This window comes from Phalangium opilio, unplaced genomic scaffold (assembly GCF_054372755.1).
Source record: "Phalangium opilio isolate 3A_F unplaced genomic scaffold, DU_Popi_V2 ptg000039l_1, whole genome shotgun sequence".
In the NCBI taxonomy this organism is placed as follows: Eukaryota; Metazoa; Arthropoda; class Arachnida; order Opiliones; family Phalangiidae; genus Phalangium; species Phalangium opilio.
The window spans coordinates 2,600,537-2,618,412 of record NW_028324162.1 but is presented as its reverse complement, the minus strand read 5'-3'; the positions used below and the strand labels follow the sequence as shown (position 1 = coordinate 2,618,412).

General features: G+C 37.3%; 3 protein-coding genes across 3 annotated transcripts; all 3 read left to right on the top strand.

Moving 5' to 3' along the window:
• The first annotated feature begins 4,301 nt into the window (after positions 1–4,301).
• Positions 4,302–6,362, top strand: LOC149681249 (uncharacterized). The gene has a single exon (XM_089834493.1). It carries the CDS (start codon positions 4,302–4,304, stop codon positions 6,360–6,362), a length of 2,061 nt encoding a protein of 686 aa, XP_089690619.1.
• A 59-nt stretch (positions 6,363–6,421) lies between these two features.
• LOC149681248 (uncharacterized) lies at positions 6,422–11,701 on the top strand. Its single transcript, XM_089834492.1, has 3 exons — positions 6,422–9,502; positions 10,717–11,278; positions 11,355–11,701. The coding sequence occupies exons 1-3, from the start codon at positions 6,422–6,424 to the stop codon at positions 11,699–11,701; spliced, it is 3,990 nt and encodes a 1,329-aa protein (XP_089690618.1).
• A 15-nt stretch (positions 11,702–11,716) lies between these two features.
• Positions 11,717–12,271, top strand: LOC149681247 (uncharacterized). The gene has a single exon (XM_089834491.1). It carries the CDS (start codon positions 11,717–11,719, stop codon positions 12,269–12,271), a length of 555 nt encoding a protein of 184 aa, XP_089690617.1.
• The last annotated feature ends 5,605 nt before the right edge of the window (positions 12,272–17,876 follow it).

Below are 17,876 nucleotides of genomic sequence, written 5' to 3'. Positions count from 1 at the left end.
CTTAACGCAATAGAAATATAGTAATTTGCATAAGCCCTGCCGAACAACGATGACACGGAAACGGATGGTGGGAATAGAGATCAGAGAAAACAGTACTGGAATAGAATGTTCATTTATGACGAAACTCATCAGGTCACACCAAATCCAACCAACCGGCTGACCAGTCAGTCTTCCAACAGCTCTAAAGAGCGGCAAAACGAAAAAAAATCGCAAAATCCGACGAAATCAGGAGAAAAATCTCAAAATCCGAGGAAATCACAGGAAATACCTTAAAATCCAAGGAAATCACTGGGAAAATAGCGAAATCCGTCGAAATCACGGGAAAAATATCAAAATCTGACGAAATTACAGGAAATACCTTAATATCCAACGAAATGCGGGGAAAATCTCAAAATCCGAGGAAATCACGGAAAATACTTTAATATCCGACGAAATCAAGGAAAAATTCTCAAAATCTTTCGTAATCACGAGAAAAATCTCAAAATCCAACGAAATCACGGGGAAAATCGCAAAATCCGACGAAATCCGGAAAAAAGAAATGGGGATTTGAAATCCCGTACACTTTTTCCAAAACGTCCGATCCCCTCGGATGTTATGATTATAATTTGTAATTTAAAACGGAATGGACTTTTCGTCTTAAATCGTCATGAAACTAAAATTCATTTACTAACCTTTTCCCGTGTTGCGGTTGAAAGCGTATGACCCAAATGATTACTTTGATAACCGTGGACTTTCAAAAGAGTTTCCGAGATGTTTAAAATTGGCATATATTTTAATCTAATGAAAAAAGCAGAAATATGGAATTCGTAAATAGTTGTTGATTTTTTCAATTACACCAAAAAATATGAATTGATTATGGAATTACTTACGATACGTTTCGAATATTGTTAAGAATATACGCCGGAAGAAAATTAAAAAACGGAAGCCAGAAAGAAATATTTCCTTTAATTATATCTCGTCCAAATTCATCGGAATACTGTATATATTTAAGTTATGAACATTGTTAGGATTATTTACATTTGTGAAGATATCTTTAATCACGTGTAGGGTATTATTTTTTATACTTACATATGTTGTTCCAAACTTAAATTCTCGTGAATTATATGCTTCATACATCTTACGTTTATGTAACAACGCTTTAAACACCAACTAAAATAATAAAAGCTAAACAACTAAATTGCTATAAGGGTCTTGCAGCGATCTGAAAATTCAAATATGGTCTTAATATTGTATAGAAGTATTTTTGTCCGGTCTCCTATGGAGTTCTTGCCTTATCCCTTCAAAAAAGTATTTTTCGAATGTAGAACCCAGTGATAACTTTGAGATATGTTACAGTTTCCGTACAAATATCATTCCGTATAATTTACCCCAAGCATACATCCATTTAAATGAGTATTTTTGAAAAGGTGAAATTGAGGCCGCGTTTACACTCGACACTTCAAAACCGTTTTGAACAGTTTAAGAAAGTCGTAAATGTATCCTTTAGGTGTTAACCATATAGATCTTTCAAAATAAAATGTTCATTCTTAAGTTTTTTTAAAAAAAAAAGGAATGAACATTTTTTGTGCAGGTTCTGTATGGTTAACAGCTAAAGGTTACATTTCGACCTCTCTAAAGTTGTTCAAAACGGTTTCGAAATGTCTAGTGTAAACGTGACTGAAGTGTGTTATATGAAACGTTTTTATCATAAACTCACAAGTATTCTGATTGCTTTGGCCTCGTGAAATCCACCCCTCTAATGACTTTCATTTCATAGACTAACTGTAAATATGAAAAGGTAGAACTTATGTTAAAGAAATGAAAGAGTTTTATCGCACGTTTTCCGCGATATTGGTGTTTTCCATCACCTTATTTGCCAAAAACAATTTATATTGTAGATTTTCCAGCTACCTTATTATCTTATGTTCTGAGACTTTAACTCTACATATATAAGTAATACTTGTGAAGGTCCTGGAAATGCTTTCTCCATAAGCTGACATTCTATTCGTGCTTAGTCTATGACAACACTGAGAATCGATACAACACGCACTTAAACACTAGCACCTCGAAGAGATTTTAAACTCATTGCGACGTTAATAATTTCCATATCGTTCTATTAAAGGACATTGATACAATTTTTACAAGATGTGTCTAGCATTTTTGACGCATATATTGCGATTGCAAGAAAGACCGAGTGCTACTGAAAGGTTTATTTATGTGAATGTTTACTGGAAATATGATTTTTAACTTTACTCGCAAAAGACTATCAACCTACACTAAGGAATCATTACGACCCGAAGGGGTCATGTCAGTCAAGGTTCGCTACGGCTCCCAGGAGATTCGGGAATTACTTTACGTGTTAGAAGGGGACGGAACTCCACTTTTTGGACGGAGTTGGCTGGGAAAAATAAATCTCAATTGGAAAGAATTACTGGGTACTAGAGGAAAAGTAGCAACTCTATCCTCTACGGAATACAAGACCCAGCTAAACAAAATATTAGAAAAGCACAAGAATGTGTTCGGTCCTGAAATTGGGAAATTAGAGTCTTTCAAAGCGCATCTACATCTTCGCGAGGGCGTTAAACCCATCTTTTATAAGGCCCGTACGGTAGCTTACGCTCTTCGACCGAAAGTAGAATGAGAATTAGAACGCCTTGAACGTGAAAACATACTCACACCAGTCGATTTCAGCGATTTGGCTACGCCAGTAGTTCCAATTGTAAAACCAAATGGCACTATTCGCCTGTGTGGCGACTACAAAGTTACTGTCAACAAGTCTTTGCAAGTGGAACAGCACCCGATGCCTCGCATTGAGGAAATGTTCGAACAACTATCACGAGGAACAAGGTACACAGAAATCGACCTAAGTGAAGCTTTTATGCAAGTGCAAGTAGACGAAGAAACTAGCAGACTCCTAACGATAAACACATCAAAGGGACTCTACCGAGTTAATCGGTTAGCTTATGGCATTGCTTCATCGCCAGCCATATTTCAAAAGGTTTTAGAACAAGTTCTCTCTGGACTGAAATCCACAATTAACTTCCAAGATAACATCCTAGTAACAGGCGAAACCGACGAAGCCCATCTAGATAATTTGGATAAAGTACTTACTCGTCTGGCAGAATTCGGTTTGAAAGCAAGAAAGGAGAAATGTCAAATCTTTGTGGACACATTAGAATGTCTAGGACACATAATTGACGCTACAGGTCTACATCCTTCGCCTAAGAAGATAAACGCTATGAAGAACGCACCCCCTCCAATAAATGTATCTCAACTACGTTCCTTTATTGGACTCGTAAATTACTATGGAAAGTTCATCCAAAATCTCAGTCTAAAATTGTATCCATTACACCGCCTACTGCATAAAGACACTCCGTGGATCTGGTCAAAAGAATGTCAAAAGTCGTTTGACGATATAAAGTCTGACTTGTCTTCCGACCACGTATTGGTTAATTACAACCCGGCATGGCCATTACTTTTGTCCTGCGATGCCTCACCTTACGGAGTAGGTGCACTGTTGGCACACATAATGCCAAATGGAGATGAACGACCCATAGCGTATGCCTTTTAGAACTATGACTATGTAAAATAACTAAGCGTCATTTAATAATTAAGTTTCTTTTTGTATAATTAAATAAATTAAAAACTAAAATAATTTCTCTTCTAAAATTTAAAGTAACCTTGCTCAAACTTGTAAATATCCTGTAAAATCTTTTCATTTCCATTGTATAAAAGCTAAAACTTTCCATGTTTTCTTCAAAACCTGTATCAATGTAAACAATCTTTTTTTTTTCTGTAAAAGTGTTTTTAACTTTGGATGTTCGGAAAGGCTCTCTCTCTGTCCTGCTCACCTCTACTTCAAAAATAGAAAAACCCAAAAAAGAGAGGAAAAGTACCCAAAAGGCCACCTTGTAAAAGCAAATAAAAGGATTAACAAAAGGCTAAGAGGTGAGCGGGCGAGGGAGAGAGTTTTTACCTTTTATAAAATCAGAATACCAAAAACTGTACTCTCGCTAGGACCTAACTGGTCATTCTCCTGCAAAAGCGGAGCAAAGAAAATAAAAACAGAGTTCAAGAAAACCAGCTAAATTATTTCGCCAACAAAAACTTTAACTTAAGCAATAGCAGTTAACTCTTTAGATTATCACAAAATATTGCGGTGTTTCAGTCCGCCGTGATATTCAATCCCCAGCTCTCCCAAGAACCAGAATAGAGAAGAAACAAGCCAAAGCTAAGGGGCAAAAATACCCCGATTCTTCATGGTGCCTCGACCGCGGGACTTTTGGATTAATTTAAAGTGAAAACTGAACTTTCGCGAAATAATGGCGGACGCAAACGCAAACGGAACCGGATCGCTTGTATCCAACGTTCACAATCAAGTATCCAATGTTCAAGCCGGCCAAAATGGACAAACAAATGGTCAAGCGACCCAAGGAAATACCAATCCGGCCAAGAATACAAAGGATCTAAAACTCGCCAAAGCGACAAGAAAAAGTGCGCGTTCCGCTGCAACGAAAAAAGTAAACGAACTCAAAAATCTACTTAAATCAGCAACTGTTCCTGATATCGACGACCTGGAGGATGGTCTAGCTATCCTACTTCAACGAGAAGAGGACCTTACCAACGCCGAGAATTTGGTCAAACCGTTGATCGACAACGAAGTGGAGCTGGAAAAAGATGAGGACGAGGCTTTCACCTACAAAGAAGACATCATGGCCATCAAACTAAAGTTAACCAGGATGATAAAGAAGATGGGTGGAACCCCACCATCGTCCACAACTTCAATCTACGGCTCCACTTGCGGACTTAACGGACAATTAGTACAAAACAGTGTGAACTCTCAGCAAGAAAAGGTGGAAATTAAACTTCCGCCGCTCACCATAACCAAATTCGACGGCGACTTCGCCAAGTGGAACCAATTTTGGGGACGTTTCAAGGTCACCATACACGATAGCTCCAGGATTGATAAGGTAGACAAACTTATTTACTTAACCTCTTACCTAGAAGGGGAAGCTCTTGAAGAAATTAAAAATTTTGAACAAACTGAAGCGGCATACGATGAAGCAATAGACCAATTACATAAAAGATTCGCGCGAACCGAGTTAGCTATTCATTACCATATTAGTCAGCTCCAAGAAATTCAGCCGGTCACTAATTCAAAAAATGTCCCTGCGCTACGTCATTTATTGACTACTTGCGAAATTAGTGTACGAAGTTTAAGGTCTATGGGTTTCGATCCTTCTGAAAAGGCCGCCTTTTTATGTCCAGCCTTATTAAAATGCTTGCCCGCAGACATTAGAACAGAATTTCTCTTAAAAAGAAAGTCAAAACCAAACGCCGCTACCTATTTAGATAGTTGGGACGCGGATGAACTACTTGCGTTCCTTAGAGAGCAAATTGAGTGCCGAGAAATGGCAGATATCCTAGGTTCAACTTCCGGAAGGTATGGGGGGAGAAAAGAAAACGAATCCCAGTCAAAAATTAGTACTTATGCCCAAGAAAAATCAAGACCAAAAATGGAAAAAAGGCATACCCCTTCCGTAGCTAGCCTAGCAACTAGTGTTAAACAAAAACCTAGCAATAATAGATATCCAGAAAACATATATTGCATATTTTGCGCAACCGAGGATCATAAGTCGATTAATTGCAATAAGTTTACCTTAGAAGAAAAGAGAGATAACGTAAGGGAGAGCGGTAGATGCTACATTTGTCTCCGATTTGGTCATTCCTCCGACAGGTGTCGCACAAAATTTAGGAAATGTAAAAAATGCCTCAAAGGCCACAATTTTGCTGTGTGCGATAAAAACGAATCGCATCTAGTAAGAGATACCGTGGAAGATGAGAGACAGAGTGTAGTAACTGCCATAACTCCTACCGATAACAAGGAAAACACAGTACAACTTCAAACTGCCTTAGCTATCGCAAAAAGCCCCTCTAACCCTAACAATAAACTAAAAGTAAGGTGTGTCTTAGATGGGGGGAGTCAGATTAGCGTAATTAGGGAAGACCTGTCACGCTCATTAAAATTACCAATAGTTGGGGAAACAACCCTCGACATTTTCAAATACGCTTCAAGGGAACCTGAAACCGTAACTTGCAAAAAGGTCAAAGTTAGGTTAGAAAATAGAGCCTTCCCCGAAAAGAGCATAGAATTTATCGCCGTTGAATCGCCTTTCGTATGCAACCAAGTTGTTAGCATGGGTTGCAAGGAGATTGAAAAATTTATGGATAGAATGGGTTTACAAATGTCAGATGACCCAACCGATCCCCTAAACGAAAGCACGGAAGCCGACATATTAATAGGAGGCGATATCTACTGGGAAATAGCTAGTGGGAAACCGAAAGGTTCAGCAAACGCGTGGTTTGTGTGGAAACCATATTAGGGTGGGCGCTACATGGTCCCTCAGGTGAAGCTAAGGAAAAAATAAAATCAGGATCCGTAATGTTTCTAAATGCCACACAAAAAAGAGTAGATGAAACTTTAACTAAATTTTTCGATCTCGAAACCATTGGCATAAATAGCAAAGAATTAGAAGAAACCACTGATGACGCAACAGTCTCTAGCTTTTTCGAGGACATTGCATTTGATGGGGAAAGATATGTAGTAAAACTACCCTGGAAAACCCCTAAAGAAGCCCTTCCAGATAACAAGTCGGTAGCCATAAAAAGAGCTCAGGCTTTAAATAGAAAATTTGGTAAAGACCAGTCCTACTACCAGGCTTATAAAAAAGTTATTGAAGAGCAATTAGACACGGGTATAGCCGAAAAGGTCCCTCCCAATGAACAAAACATTGACAAACCAGGAATGTTCTACCTTCCACACCAAGGGGTCATTAGAGAGGACGCGCTTACTACCAAGCTACGTGTAGTTCTGGATGGGTCTTCTCACGAAAAAGGAGAACCCTCCTTAAACCAATGTTTATCACCAGGCCCAAATTTAAACCCTGACATTCTACTATTAATTTTGAGGTTTAGAAAACACAACATCGCAATAGTAGCCGATATAGAGAAGGCGTTTCTCCAGGTGGCATTGAGCGAAGAAGACAGGGATTCCTGTAGATTTTTATGGACAAAAGAGGAAAATGGAAAAATCATTCCTAACGAATTTGAAACCCTCAGAATGGCTAGGGTACCCTTCGGGGTTACGTCTAGCCCGTTTCTTCTCGCCTGTACCATAAAATGCCACTTGGACAAAACAGAAAATCTAGACCCAAGGGTAAAAGAAAGATTAGGAAAAGACCTATACGTGGATGATCTTGGTACCGGGGTAAACAATTTAGAGGAAGGTCAGGAAATATCTGTAATGGCTGCAGAAACCATGCAAAAAGCGGGGATGCGTTTCAGGAAATGGGGAACCAACTCGAAGGAGTTAAGAGAGTTCTGGGAAAAGCACACCCAACAAGGGGGAAATGCACTCTTCGATAAAGAAATTTCAACCAAAGAAACCAAAATCTTAGGGCTAAAATGGGACCCTGAGTCCGATACACTCGGATATAACCTTAGCAGCTTAATTGAAGGTTTAAAAAATATGAAAAATACTAAACGATGCGTTTTAAGTTCGGTCTCCCAAATTTTCGACCCAGCTGGATTATTATCCCCAATTTCAATTAAAGCGAAAATGCTCTTTCAAAAACTATGGGAAGCGAAACTTGATTGGGATACTGAACTTGTAGGCGATTTAGCAAAAGAATTTGAGCATTTCCTGAGCGAAGTGCCCCTCCTAGAAAAAATTAGGATAAAAAGAAACTATTTTTGTGAAGCCGATGATGAGATCACAAATCTACAATTGCATTGCTTCTGCGACGCTAGTTTAAAGGCGTACGCTTCTGCAGTTTACGTTAGATACCAAACTAGATCAGGAAAATTTTTTGTAGCCCTAGTAGTGGCCAAAGCGCGAGTTGCACCCTTAAAACTAGATCTTTCAATCCCCAAACTAGAATTGTTAGGTTGCCTTGTAGGAGCTAGACTCGCAAATTACGTCAAATCAGTCTTTGGACCAAGCGTAGAGAAAACATGTTTTTGGACAGACTCGACAGTAGCGCTGGCTTGGGTCACTGGAACCCCAAAAGTTTGGAAGCCATATATTGCTAATCGTGCTACTGAGATTCAAAAATTGACACACCCAAAGACATGGTTTCATTGTCCTGGAACATCTAACCCAGCCGATTTGCCCACTAGGGGAATAAAAGGGATGGATTTAGAGAGTTGCGAGCTCTGGTTTCATGGTCCCTCATGGTTAAAAGAAAATGAAGAAAATTGGCCTAAATCTCCACAAGTAAACGCCAATATAGATTTAGAAACAGTGGTCCATGAGCGACGAAAAATTACGTCATTAGCTCTCAATGCAACTGAAAAAACAGGCGTTTATAATGTAATCGATCTAGCTAGGCACAACTCATTAAACAAAAACTTAAGAATTACAGCTTACGTGTTGAGATTCGTTAAAATGACAAGAGGGTTAGGAAAAATTACTGGCCCCATAACTGCCGAAGAAATGAAATCTGCCGAAATATTATGGGTAAAAGATACACAAAGAAAAATATATTCTACGGAAGTAAATTCCCTAAAAAATGGAGAACAAATCTCTAGAAATTCTAAGATCCTATCACTAAAACCTACTCTTAATAAAAACGAGCTTTTATGCGTGGGTGGGCGTTTAGAAGAAGCCAATATGAGCTATAGGGAAAAACACCCTATCATTTTAAGTAAAAGTGAAACGCTAGCTAAATTACTCATGGCTAGAAGCCATCTTCAAGTAAAACACGGTGGTATAAACGACACCATAACCCAACTACGTGAAAGGTATTGGTTTCCAGCTGGAAAACAGTTAGCGCGCACAATAGTCAAGCAATGCTTGACATGTAAGAAACATAGTGCTAAGTTAGGTGACACACCAACAGCTCCCCTGCCCCATGACCGTGTCAATGAATGCCCTCCATTTTCCATAATTGGGATTGATTTTGCGGGTCCCCTACTAATCAAAGAAAATGATGGGACTAGAAAAGCATATATATGCTTAACAACCTGCGCTGTCACAAGAGCAATACATTTGGAGTTGATACCATCGCTAAGCACGGATGATTTCATGTTAGCGTTCCGACGCATAATAGCACGTAGGGGCGTTCCTAACACTATTTATAGTGACAACGCAAAGACTTTCAAACGGGCTGATGCCGATTTAAAATTTATATGGCAACATCTTAATCTGGACATTTTAAGGGAATTTTTCGGAAGCCAAGGCATTGTATGGAAATACATCATTGAAAGAGCTGCCTGGTATGGGGGGTGGTGGGAGATCTTGGTAAAATCCACAAAAACCGCGTTAAAAAAGAACGTTGGAAGATCTTCCCTCACTTACCCTGAAATGGAAACAGCCATCTCAGAAACGGAAGCAATAATTAACTCGCGTCCAATCACCTATGTTTACAATGACATAGGTGAGCCTTCCCCTCTGTCGCCGGCTGAAATTCTAATAGGACGTAGAATTACGTCATTACCCCCTTTAAATCACAGTCTAAAAAATGTAACCACATCGCGAGTGGAATTAACTAAACGATTAAAATATAGGGACACGTTAGTTAGCAAATTTTGGAATCGGTTTCGCCATGAATACATAATGGGTCTAAGGTCAGCACATCACGCTGACCCCACTAAAAATTCAAAAGTATTTAAAGAAAATGACGTTGTATTAATAAAGGATGACAATTTAAAACGTCATATGTGGAAAATGGGCCGCATTACGGAAATTATTAAAGGAAGAGACGGTATTGACCGTTCTTGCATAATTAAAACCCCAAGTGGTACAATTAGACGCTCAATCAAACACTTATGTAACCTAGAAGTGGATGATAACTAAACTATTAAGTAATACTCTAAAATTAAAATTTGTAAAATATTACTTGGGGGAGTGTAAAATAACTAAGCGTCATTTAATAATTAAGTTTCTTTTTGTATAATTAAATAAATTAAAAACTAAAATAATTTCTCTTCTAAAATTTAAAGTAACCTTGCTCAAACTTGTAAATATCCTGTAAAATCTTTTCATTTCCATTGTATAAAAGCTAAAACTTTCCATGTTTTCTTCAAAACCTGTATCAATGTAAACAATCTTTTTTTTTCTGTAAAAGTGTTTTTAACTTTGGATGTTCGGAAAGGCTCTCTCTCTGTCCTGCTCACCTCTACTTCAAAAATAGAAAAACCCAAAAAAGAGAGGAAAAGTACCCAAAAGGCCACCTTGTAAAAGCAAATAAAAGGATTAACAAAAGGCTAAGAGGTGAGCGGGCGAGGGAGAGAGTTTTTACCTTTTATAAAATCAGAATACCAAAAACTGTACTCTCGCTAGGACCTAACTGGTCATTCTCCTGCAAAAGCGGAGCAAAGAAAATAAAAACAGAGTTCAAGAAAACTAGCTAAATTATTTCGCCAACAAAAACTTTAACTTAAGCAATAGCAGTTAACTCTTTAGATTATCACAAAATATTGCGGTGTTTCAGTCCGCCGTGATATTCAATCCCCAGCTCTCCCAAGAACCAGAATAGAGAAGAAACAAGCCAAAGCTAAGGGGCAAAAATACCCCGATTCTTCAGACTAAGACGGAACAAAATTACACTCAAGTAGAAAAGGAGGCTCTATCCATTATTTTTGGAATAAAGAAGTTTCATTCCTATCTTTATGGACAACATTTCACTCTATTTACGGATCAGCGCCCTTTGACGAAGATTTTCGGGCATCACACAGGTCTTCCGGTTTTGGCCGCTTCTCGTATTCAACGATGGGCAGTTATGCTCGCAGCACATTTACACAATCAAGTATAAACCGGGGAACTCTCATGCCAACGCTGACGCACTATCGCGTCTTCCTCTCGCCGTCACGGTCACAGACAAAGACGATGGGGCCGAATTGATCCAAATCAATCAACTCAGTTGTTTGCCTGTAACAAGCCGGGTTATAGCATCCGCTACCCGCACAGATCTCGTGCTGTCCAAGGTCATGGACTATACCCTTCGCGGTTGGCCCCATAAGTTGGACATGGAGGAGGATGAGGATCTCAAGTTTTACCATGCACGAAAAGAAGACTTGACTGTTACACAAAACTGCCTCATGCGCGGAATGAGGGTGGTTATCCCGCATAAATGTCGTCCACAGGTCTTGGAAGAACTTCACCGCAACCATCCAGGAATTGTTAATATGAAAGGAATCGCCCGCAGCTTTGTCTATTGGAAAGGAAAAGATAAGGACCTAGAAAAAAAGGTTAATTCTTGCAATGAATGCCAGTCACTCAGCAAGAACGCAGTCAAGGGTCTTTTACACCCATGGATTCATGCCGACCGTCCTCTCCAACGCCTCCATTCGAAATCACATGTTCTTTGTTGCAGTTGACGCTTATTCAAAATGGCCAGAGGTCTATATATCCAAAACCTCTACATCGGAACAGACCATTGAATCCCTCACTAACATTTTCTCACGATTTGGACTAGCTGAGACGATCGTAAGCGATAATGGAACATGCTTTACTAGCTCTGAATTTGAAAAATTCACCTCCACTAACGGAATTAGACACGTCTTTTCGGCCCCGTTTCATCCATCTACAAATGGACAGGCCGAAAGATTCGTACAAAAGTTGAAAAGGAATCTCAAACATTCGTCAACAGCTCCTTCTATTCAACAACAACTAGATGACTTCCTACTCACGTACAGAAATACCCCTCACTCTACAACATGAGAAACTCCAGCAAATATGTTTCTCAAACGATCCCCGAAAACAAGACTAAGTCTAATCAAACCGGACATTAACACCACCGTAAGAATTAAACAAACATCTCAAGTTTTAAGAAGAAACACAGTGAACAACAAAACCTACGAAGTTGGTGACACAGTCTTTGCACGAGATTATAGTACCGCAAAACCTAGTTGGACACCAGCTACGGCTATAAAACGTACAGGACCAGTTTCTTATCGAATTCAAACTCCTGACCAAATGATTTGGAAACGACACCAGGACCAGCTAATTGAACGCCAAGAAAGTCCTGAACCAAATTCTAGTCAAATACTTGTCAGCCCAAGAGCTCAACCTACCAACGTGACAATCACACCAACACCAGTTCCTACACCGGACAATTCTAACGTTCCGGACCAACCAACCCGTAGCACGGGTACTCCTAGAGTTCCTACTCCTAAACCTATGACACAAACACCCGGACTAGAGATTACTAAAGAAACTATTACTCCTACTACTCCGGTGATAAGACGATCAAAACGTGATATTAAACCCCCTAAAAGACTCAACCTTTAAATCTGATCTCAACAATTAATGACGAATTAAAAGTTCCTAATTCGCAGTATTAAAACTAAAAAATGATTATTTTATATATTTGTACCGTAAAGTAACGGGTGATAAATTTTTGTTACTAAGAAAAAAAAATATTTGAAAGTTATTGTTATCTTAAAAATTTAAACATTGTATTATCATAACTTGTATAACTGGTATTTTCAATTTAATTTGGGAGGAGTGCCGAGTGCTGTGTTTTCGTATTCCCTTAACCTAGATGTCGCTAGCGTTCCCATTCTCTGATCTAAGTCTAGACTAGAAATTATCTCTCCTTTGTTTATTCAGTCGCGCTCGATACGCGCGCTCCACGGGAACAGGAAAAACACTACGCTCGCCTTAAATATAGTAGTATATGTAACGTATTAGCCTCTCAGTACAATTAAACTTTATGTCATTAATTAACTGACTAGTTATCTTATTAGCTCATTATAGTAAGGTTATTTAGGCTCCAGTTAATACTCAGACGCAATATACAACAGTAATATATTAAAAATATTTAATTGAATTGGATAGTATTGTTTTTGCCCGAAGAAATCGAGTTTAAAATGCTAAATATTCCACACGAAACTTTTCCGTCGAAACCTGAGAAAATGGTCCAATTTCAGACGTAGAAAGCTTCTGCGTAATTGAGATAGGGATATGCAATTCTAATTATAAAGAAAATGTCCTTATGAATTGGGAAAATTTTGTGTTTGCACTGTTAATGAACATGAAAGTGATGATAACAGAAGAGCGTGCAATGGTTCTACTGCCTTGGTCGACACTGCCTAGTTCTATTAAAGAACATTGATACAATTTTTGCAAGATGTGCTGTCTAGAATTTTTGACTAATATATTGCAATTGCAGAAAAGACCGAGTACTACTAAAAGGCTTATAAAGTTTATTCAAATCATGATTGTTATATTAAAAATGTTTAAGTAATGTATTAAAAAAATTAAATTGAAGTCGATAATATTTTATTTTTATCTTATTAAATAGAGTTAAAAATGTTAAATATTCCACACGGAAATTTTCCATCGAAACCTGAGAAAATGGTCCAATTTCAGGTGTGGAAATCTTCACTGACATTAAGACAGGGAAATGCATGTCTAATTTTAAAGAAAGATGTCCTTTTGTATTTGTTTGTTCGTGGTTATAGTTTAAATTGTCAAAATTTTGTGTTTGCACTCTTAATAAACATGAACGTGATGTAAACATAGCAACTTAGGCCTACACTAATTCTATTCCTTGGTCGACACGCTTTTTCTAATCAACATTTTAATGAGTTTCCAACGGATTTGGATGTCGTATTTTTCCTGGGACTCCGCCCATTCGAGCCCATAGTCACCACAAGACAAACTAGGTGTGCAAATTTGAGGGATCTTGGCAGGTGCTTGGGCTAATGTTGCCTATTTGCACTCGTGTTTTTTTTCTCATTATAATGTATGAAAATAATAAACCTACTTTAAGGTTAAGTGTTTTGGGAGCCCATATCTGTGTATAACTAGATATTGTTCGCTTCTCGTTTATTGCCATTTTTAAGAGGGGTCTGACGTTTTTGAAAAGTGTAAGGATTTTGAAATCCAATTTGATTTCCTCGGACGACTACGTTTGATTTCGTCAGATTTTGTTTGATTTCAAAATCCAGATTTCATCGCATTTTGAGATTTTTCCCGTGATTTCGTCGGATTTTGTGATTATTTTTGGGATTTTGGATTTCGTGAATCTTTTAATGGATTTTGTGATTTCTTTGCTGATTTTGTTATTTCGTTACTGATTTCGGATTTTTTTATGAGATTTTTTTTATTTATTTCGCGGGTATCGCTAGGAATTTCGTGAATGACCGACCCCTCGCATTTTCAACTCAGTCGGACCCAAGAAAGAAACCATTTGATTTATTGCAGACTCATCATAAACAGCCTGTATATATTTTGTGTAAAAGTGTAAGTTTATTTGTCATGAATAATTGTACATTGGTTAATGCAAATTTTTAACTGTTTTTTTAAATATTTTTAGGAAATTAAACATCAATTGCGGTAAATTTTCGTCAATATCTGCGTAAAAACTGATCATATATGTTAAGTGAGTTTTATATTGCATAAAATGTTACTCAAGCAATTGAACAATATTTCGTATTCGAATAACATTAAAGTCAGGGTATTTGTCGCTTTACATAAAATGTTTGGACAATAAAATGGTACCTGGTATTTGGACAGAACATCAATTTCTTTCCATTGTGGCAACTAGATATTCAATATAATTGAATAAATTATGTGCAATTTAATCAATAGATTTGTTTAAAAATGTTTTAAGGGTATTTCAAAATATTGATTTTTCAACATTATGATAGATTTTGATTTACACAATTATTGGAAGGCCTCAAGTGGGAATAATAGATCTGATGGTAAATTTCATACATACCTATCGCCAATTTAGTTTGTGCTAAAAATATTGAGCCTTTAGAGGCCGCATTATACTCAGAATACTATAGAATTTCAATTTAAATTTCAATACTATATCATTGTTATTTACATAATAATAATAATAATACAAATAATAATAATCTAAGCTTTGACTATGAAGGGATTTCCACACTAAGCCTGTGGCTTGTATACAGGTGGGTCCCTTTACAATGCATAGAGGGGTGGTGGCTAGCCCATTTGCCACAGCACCCTATACTAACTATTACCGTTAACCTCAGCAAGTTTTGATGGAAAGGAGAAACCGGGTTAGACAGCGGAGGAAAACTCCTTTTAACAAGCGGGAGAGAACTTGCAAACTCTACGCAGAAGGATTTGTTCCCAGATTTTCACCCGGTGCCACAGTCCGGGATCGAACCCGGGATCCTCTTGCTGCGAGGCGAAAGCGCTAACCGCTTCGCCACCCCACCTCATTTTGAAAGAAATAGTTCATTGAGAAAAGTAGAGTTTATCCTAAATGTTAAGTCTCATAGACAAACCCTCTTTGAACATTTATCAATTAAATTTTATAACGAGTCCAACAGTTTATCGAACTGTTCACAAACTATTTCACTTGATGAAAATATTTGATACAAACTCTATTGCTACGATTATTAATATTTCTTAATTTTATTTTTTTATATTTGGTGTCTATTTTCCTAAAATAAAACCGCTTATTGAAAAACTTTGAATGCATTAAACTTGTACAAAGACTTCTATGTAGTGTAAGCGTCTAAACTAGGGTTCTAAATCGATAAACTACCCTGGTGATTACCGTGGTAATATACCACTGAATTCTCATTTCTTTTTCTTAAAAAATGGTCTTAAAGCTCTACCCGCGCATGCACACTTATTTCTTCTCATGAGAAAGTCATAAGTCATACAAGGTCGAAGTGATATTTTTCATTATTTAGCTTAAAAGCTATCAATAATTACGGCGTATTTATCATTTTACAAAATCACCGTAATTTTCGAACCCTAGTCTAAACCTGATTTAAAAATACAACTTCTTTTTCACATTTTTGAAAAACAGTATAGCATTGTAACTTTTTTTAAACAAAATATTAAATCGAAAAAAGTAAGTTTTCTTCTTATTAAGTTTTTTCTGACCATTGAGATAGTATTCAGGTTAATTTAGGTTTAGGTTATGTTTCAGCAGCCAACTATTGGCCTTCAATGACACGGAGAAGAAAACAAGCAAAAAATTCGCAGAAAACCCAGAGTGAAAAGATACTCAGAAATCTCCATTTGACGCTTCGCAAATTACAACAATTATATAATTAAGAGGAATATCAATTAACATATCGAAAGGAATTGGTTTTTCATAATAATAAAAGATTGATGTACATGAAAAATAGTTCGACCTAGTTGTTATAAATTACGATTTCAATTTTTAGTTTGCTCGTTCAATTGAGCGTGTATGGGTCCCTTAATAATAATAATAATAATAAATTGCTTTTTATTAGGAACATCCATTAAGAATAATCTTGTTTACAGTGGAGTCCTATTATTAAATTAGTTTAAAAAAGTAAAAATCATACAGATTACAGTCGCACAGTTTAAAATGACTCTTTCAAGGTGGTTTAAGGAACCTGGAGGAGTTGGTTTATGTGGGGGACTATTTCATTTTTAAAAATGTTTAAGGATTCAGCGGACTTGGTTTGGCTACTTAGGGTATTCCAAACTTTAACTCCCTGGTGCTTTACACTTTTGGCTCTATATTTGGTTATACAGGTTTCTATCGGAAAATTTTGCCCATGGCTACGGGTTTTTAGGTTTGAATTGATTATAGGGGGGAACCATTCGGTTACATATTCTGGGAAAATACCATTTCGAACTTTATACATAAAGACTAATAAGTTAAAATAATAAATAAATTTAGGGGAGTCTATTTTGGCAGTTTTGCATGCTGTAGTTGCCGAGGAATACTTGCTACTTTTTGCGATAAGCTTTGAGCATTTCTTATGGAGAGGTTCTAATCGTGTTTGATTACCTTTAGGACAGTAAAAATAGAATATGTTACCGTATTGGATGAGTGGCTGTACGCAGGCTTTGTATATTAATCTAAGAATATCAGATTCAAGATGATTCTGCAGGGGTCTCAGTAGCCAAAGGCGGGAGTTTACTTTTTTTAGAACATAATCTGTTTGTCTTCGCCAGTCTAAAGCCTCGTCCAGCCAAATACCCAAGTACTTGAATTCTTTAACTCGTTTGATCGTATCGCTACATATAGATATAATTTTAGCTGCTAGAGTAGCTTTTTGACGGTTTGGGGCCAGTAACATGAAATTAGTTTTTGCTGTATTTAAGATAAGACCTCGATTGGCTAATTTAGTCTATAAGTTCTCAAGATCATACTCAGTGTCTCTAATTAGTATCTCTAGGTTGTCATTGGCCGAAATTAGTGCCGTGTCGTCAGCGTATTCGTTGGCGTTTGAGAAATTTAAGACGTTATGCAGGTCAGAAGCATACACGTTAAACAGCAGGGGGCCCAACACACTACCCTGGGGGACACCGTTCGTAACATGTAATTGTTCCGAGAGGTGCCCGTTATGATAGACCATTTGTTGTCTATCTGTAAGGTAAGACTGGAGCCAGTCCAAGACAGCACCGCCGATCCCGAACTCTTTTAAGTCACGAAGCAGGAGATGGTGCTGGACTGTGTCGAACGCTTTCGAGAGATCTAAGAATACGAGGCAGACAAATTTGCCTTCATTTAGATAGGTTAGAACAGATTCCATTAAATGGAAAATGCATGTAACAGTAGAATGGTATTTTCTAAACCCCGATTGATACTTATAGAGCAACTGATTATGATCCAGGAAGTTGTATACGTTATCGTAAACAATTCTTTCGCAGATTAGGGATATTCGGTTTATAATGTAAAGTGTCATTGGTTATCAATTCTAAATTAGGATAAATATCATTATCATTCCATTTCTAGAGCTTGTACAATACATCCTTTAGAGTCATATAAAAATATTAATTTTTAATATATATTTCAAAACTATGCGTGTTTTAGTCAAATAAAATTAAAAAAAAATCAATCGACGTTTCATTTATTGATTGGTTTTCAATGCATCTACTCGATGCAAGTGCTATGAAAAACACTATGTATTATCATTGCGAG

Bases quoted from the DNA above. Each gene is read 5' to 3' on its own strand.
- LOC149681249 (XM_089834493.1), top strand. From the start codon at position 4,302: ATGGCGGACGCAAACGCAAACGGAACCGGATCGCTTGTATCCAACGTT.
- LOC149681247 (XM_089834491.1), top strand. From the start codon at position 11,717: ATGTTTCTCAAACGATCCCCGAAAACAAGACTAAGTCTAATCAAACCG.
- LOC149681248 (XM_089834492.1), top strand. From the start codon at position 6,422: ATGTTTCTAAATGCCACACAAAAAAGAGTAGATGAAACTTTAACTAAA. The intron at 9,503-10,716 runs GTAACCACATCG...GGCATCACACAG, and splicing joins TAAATCACAGTCTAAAAAAT to GTCTTCCGGTTTTGGCCGCT. The intron at 11,279-11,354 runs GTCTTTTACACC...TCTTTGTTGCAG, and splicing joins CAGCAAGAACGCAGTCAAGG to TTGACGCTTATTCAAAATGG.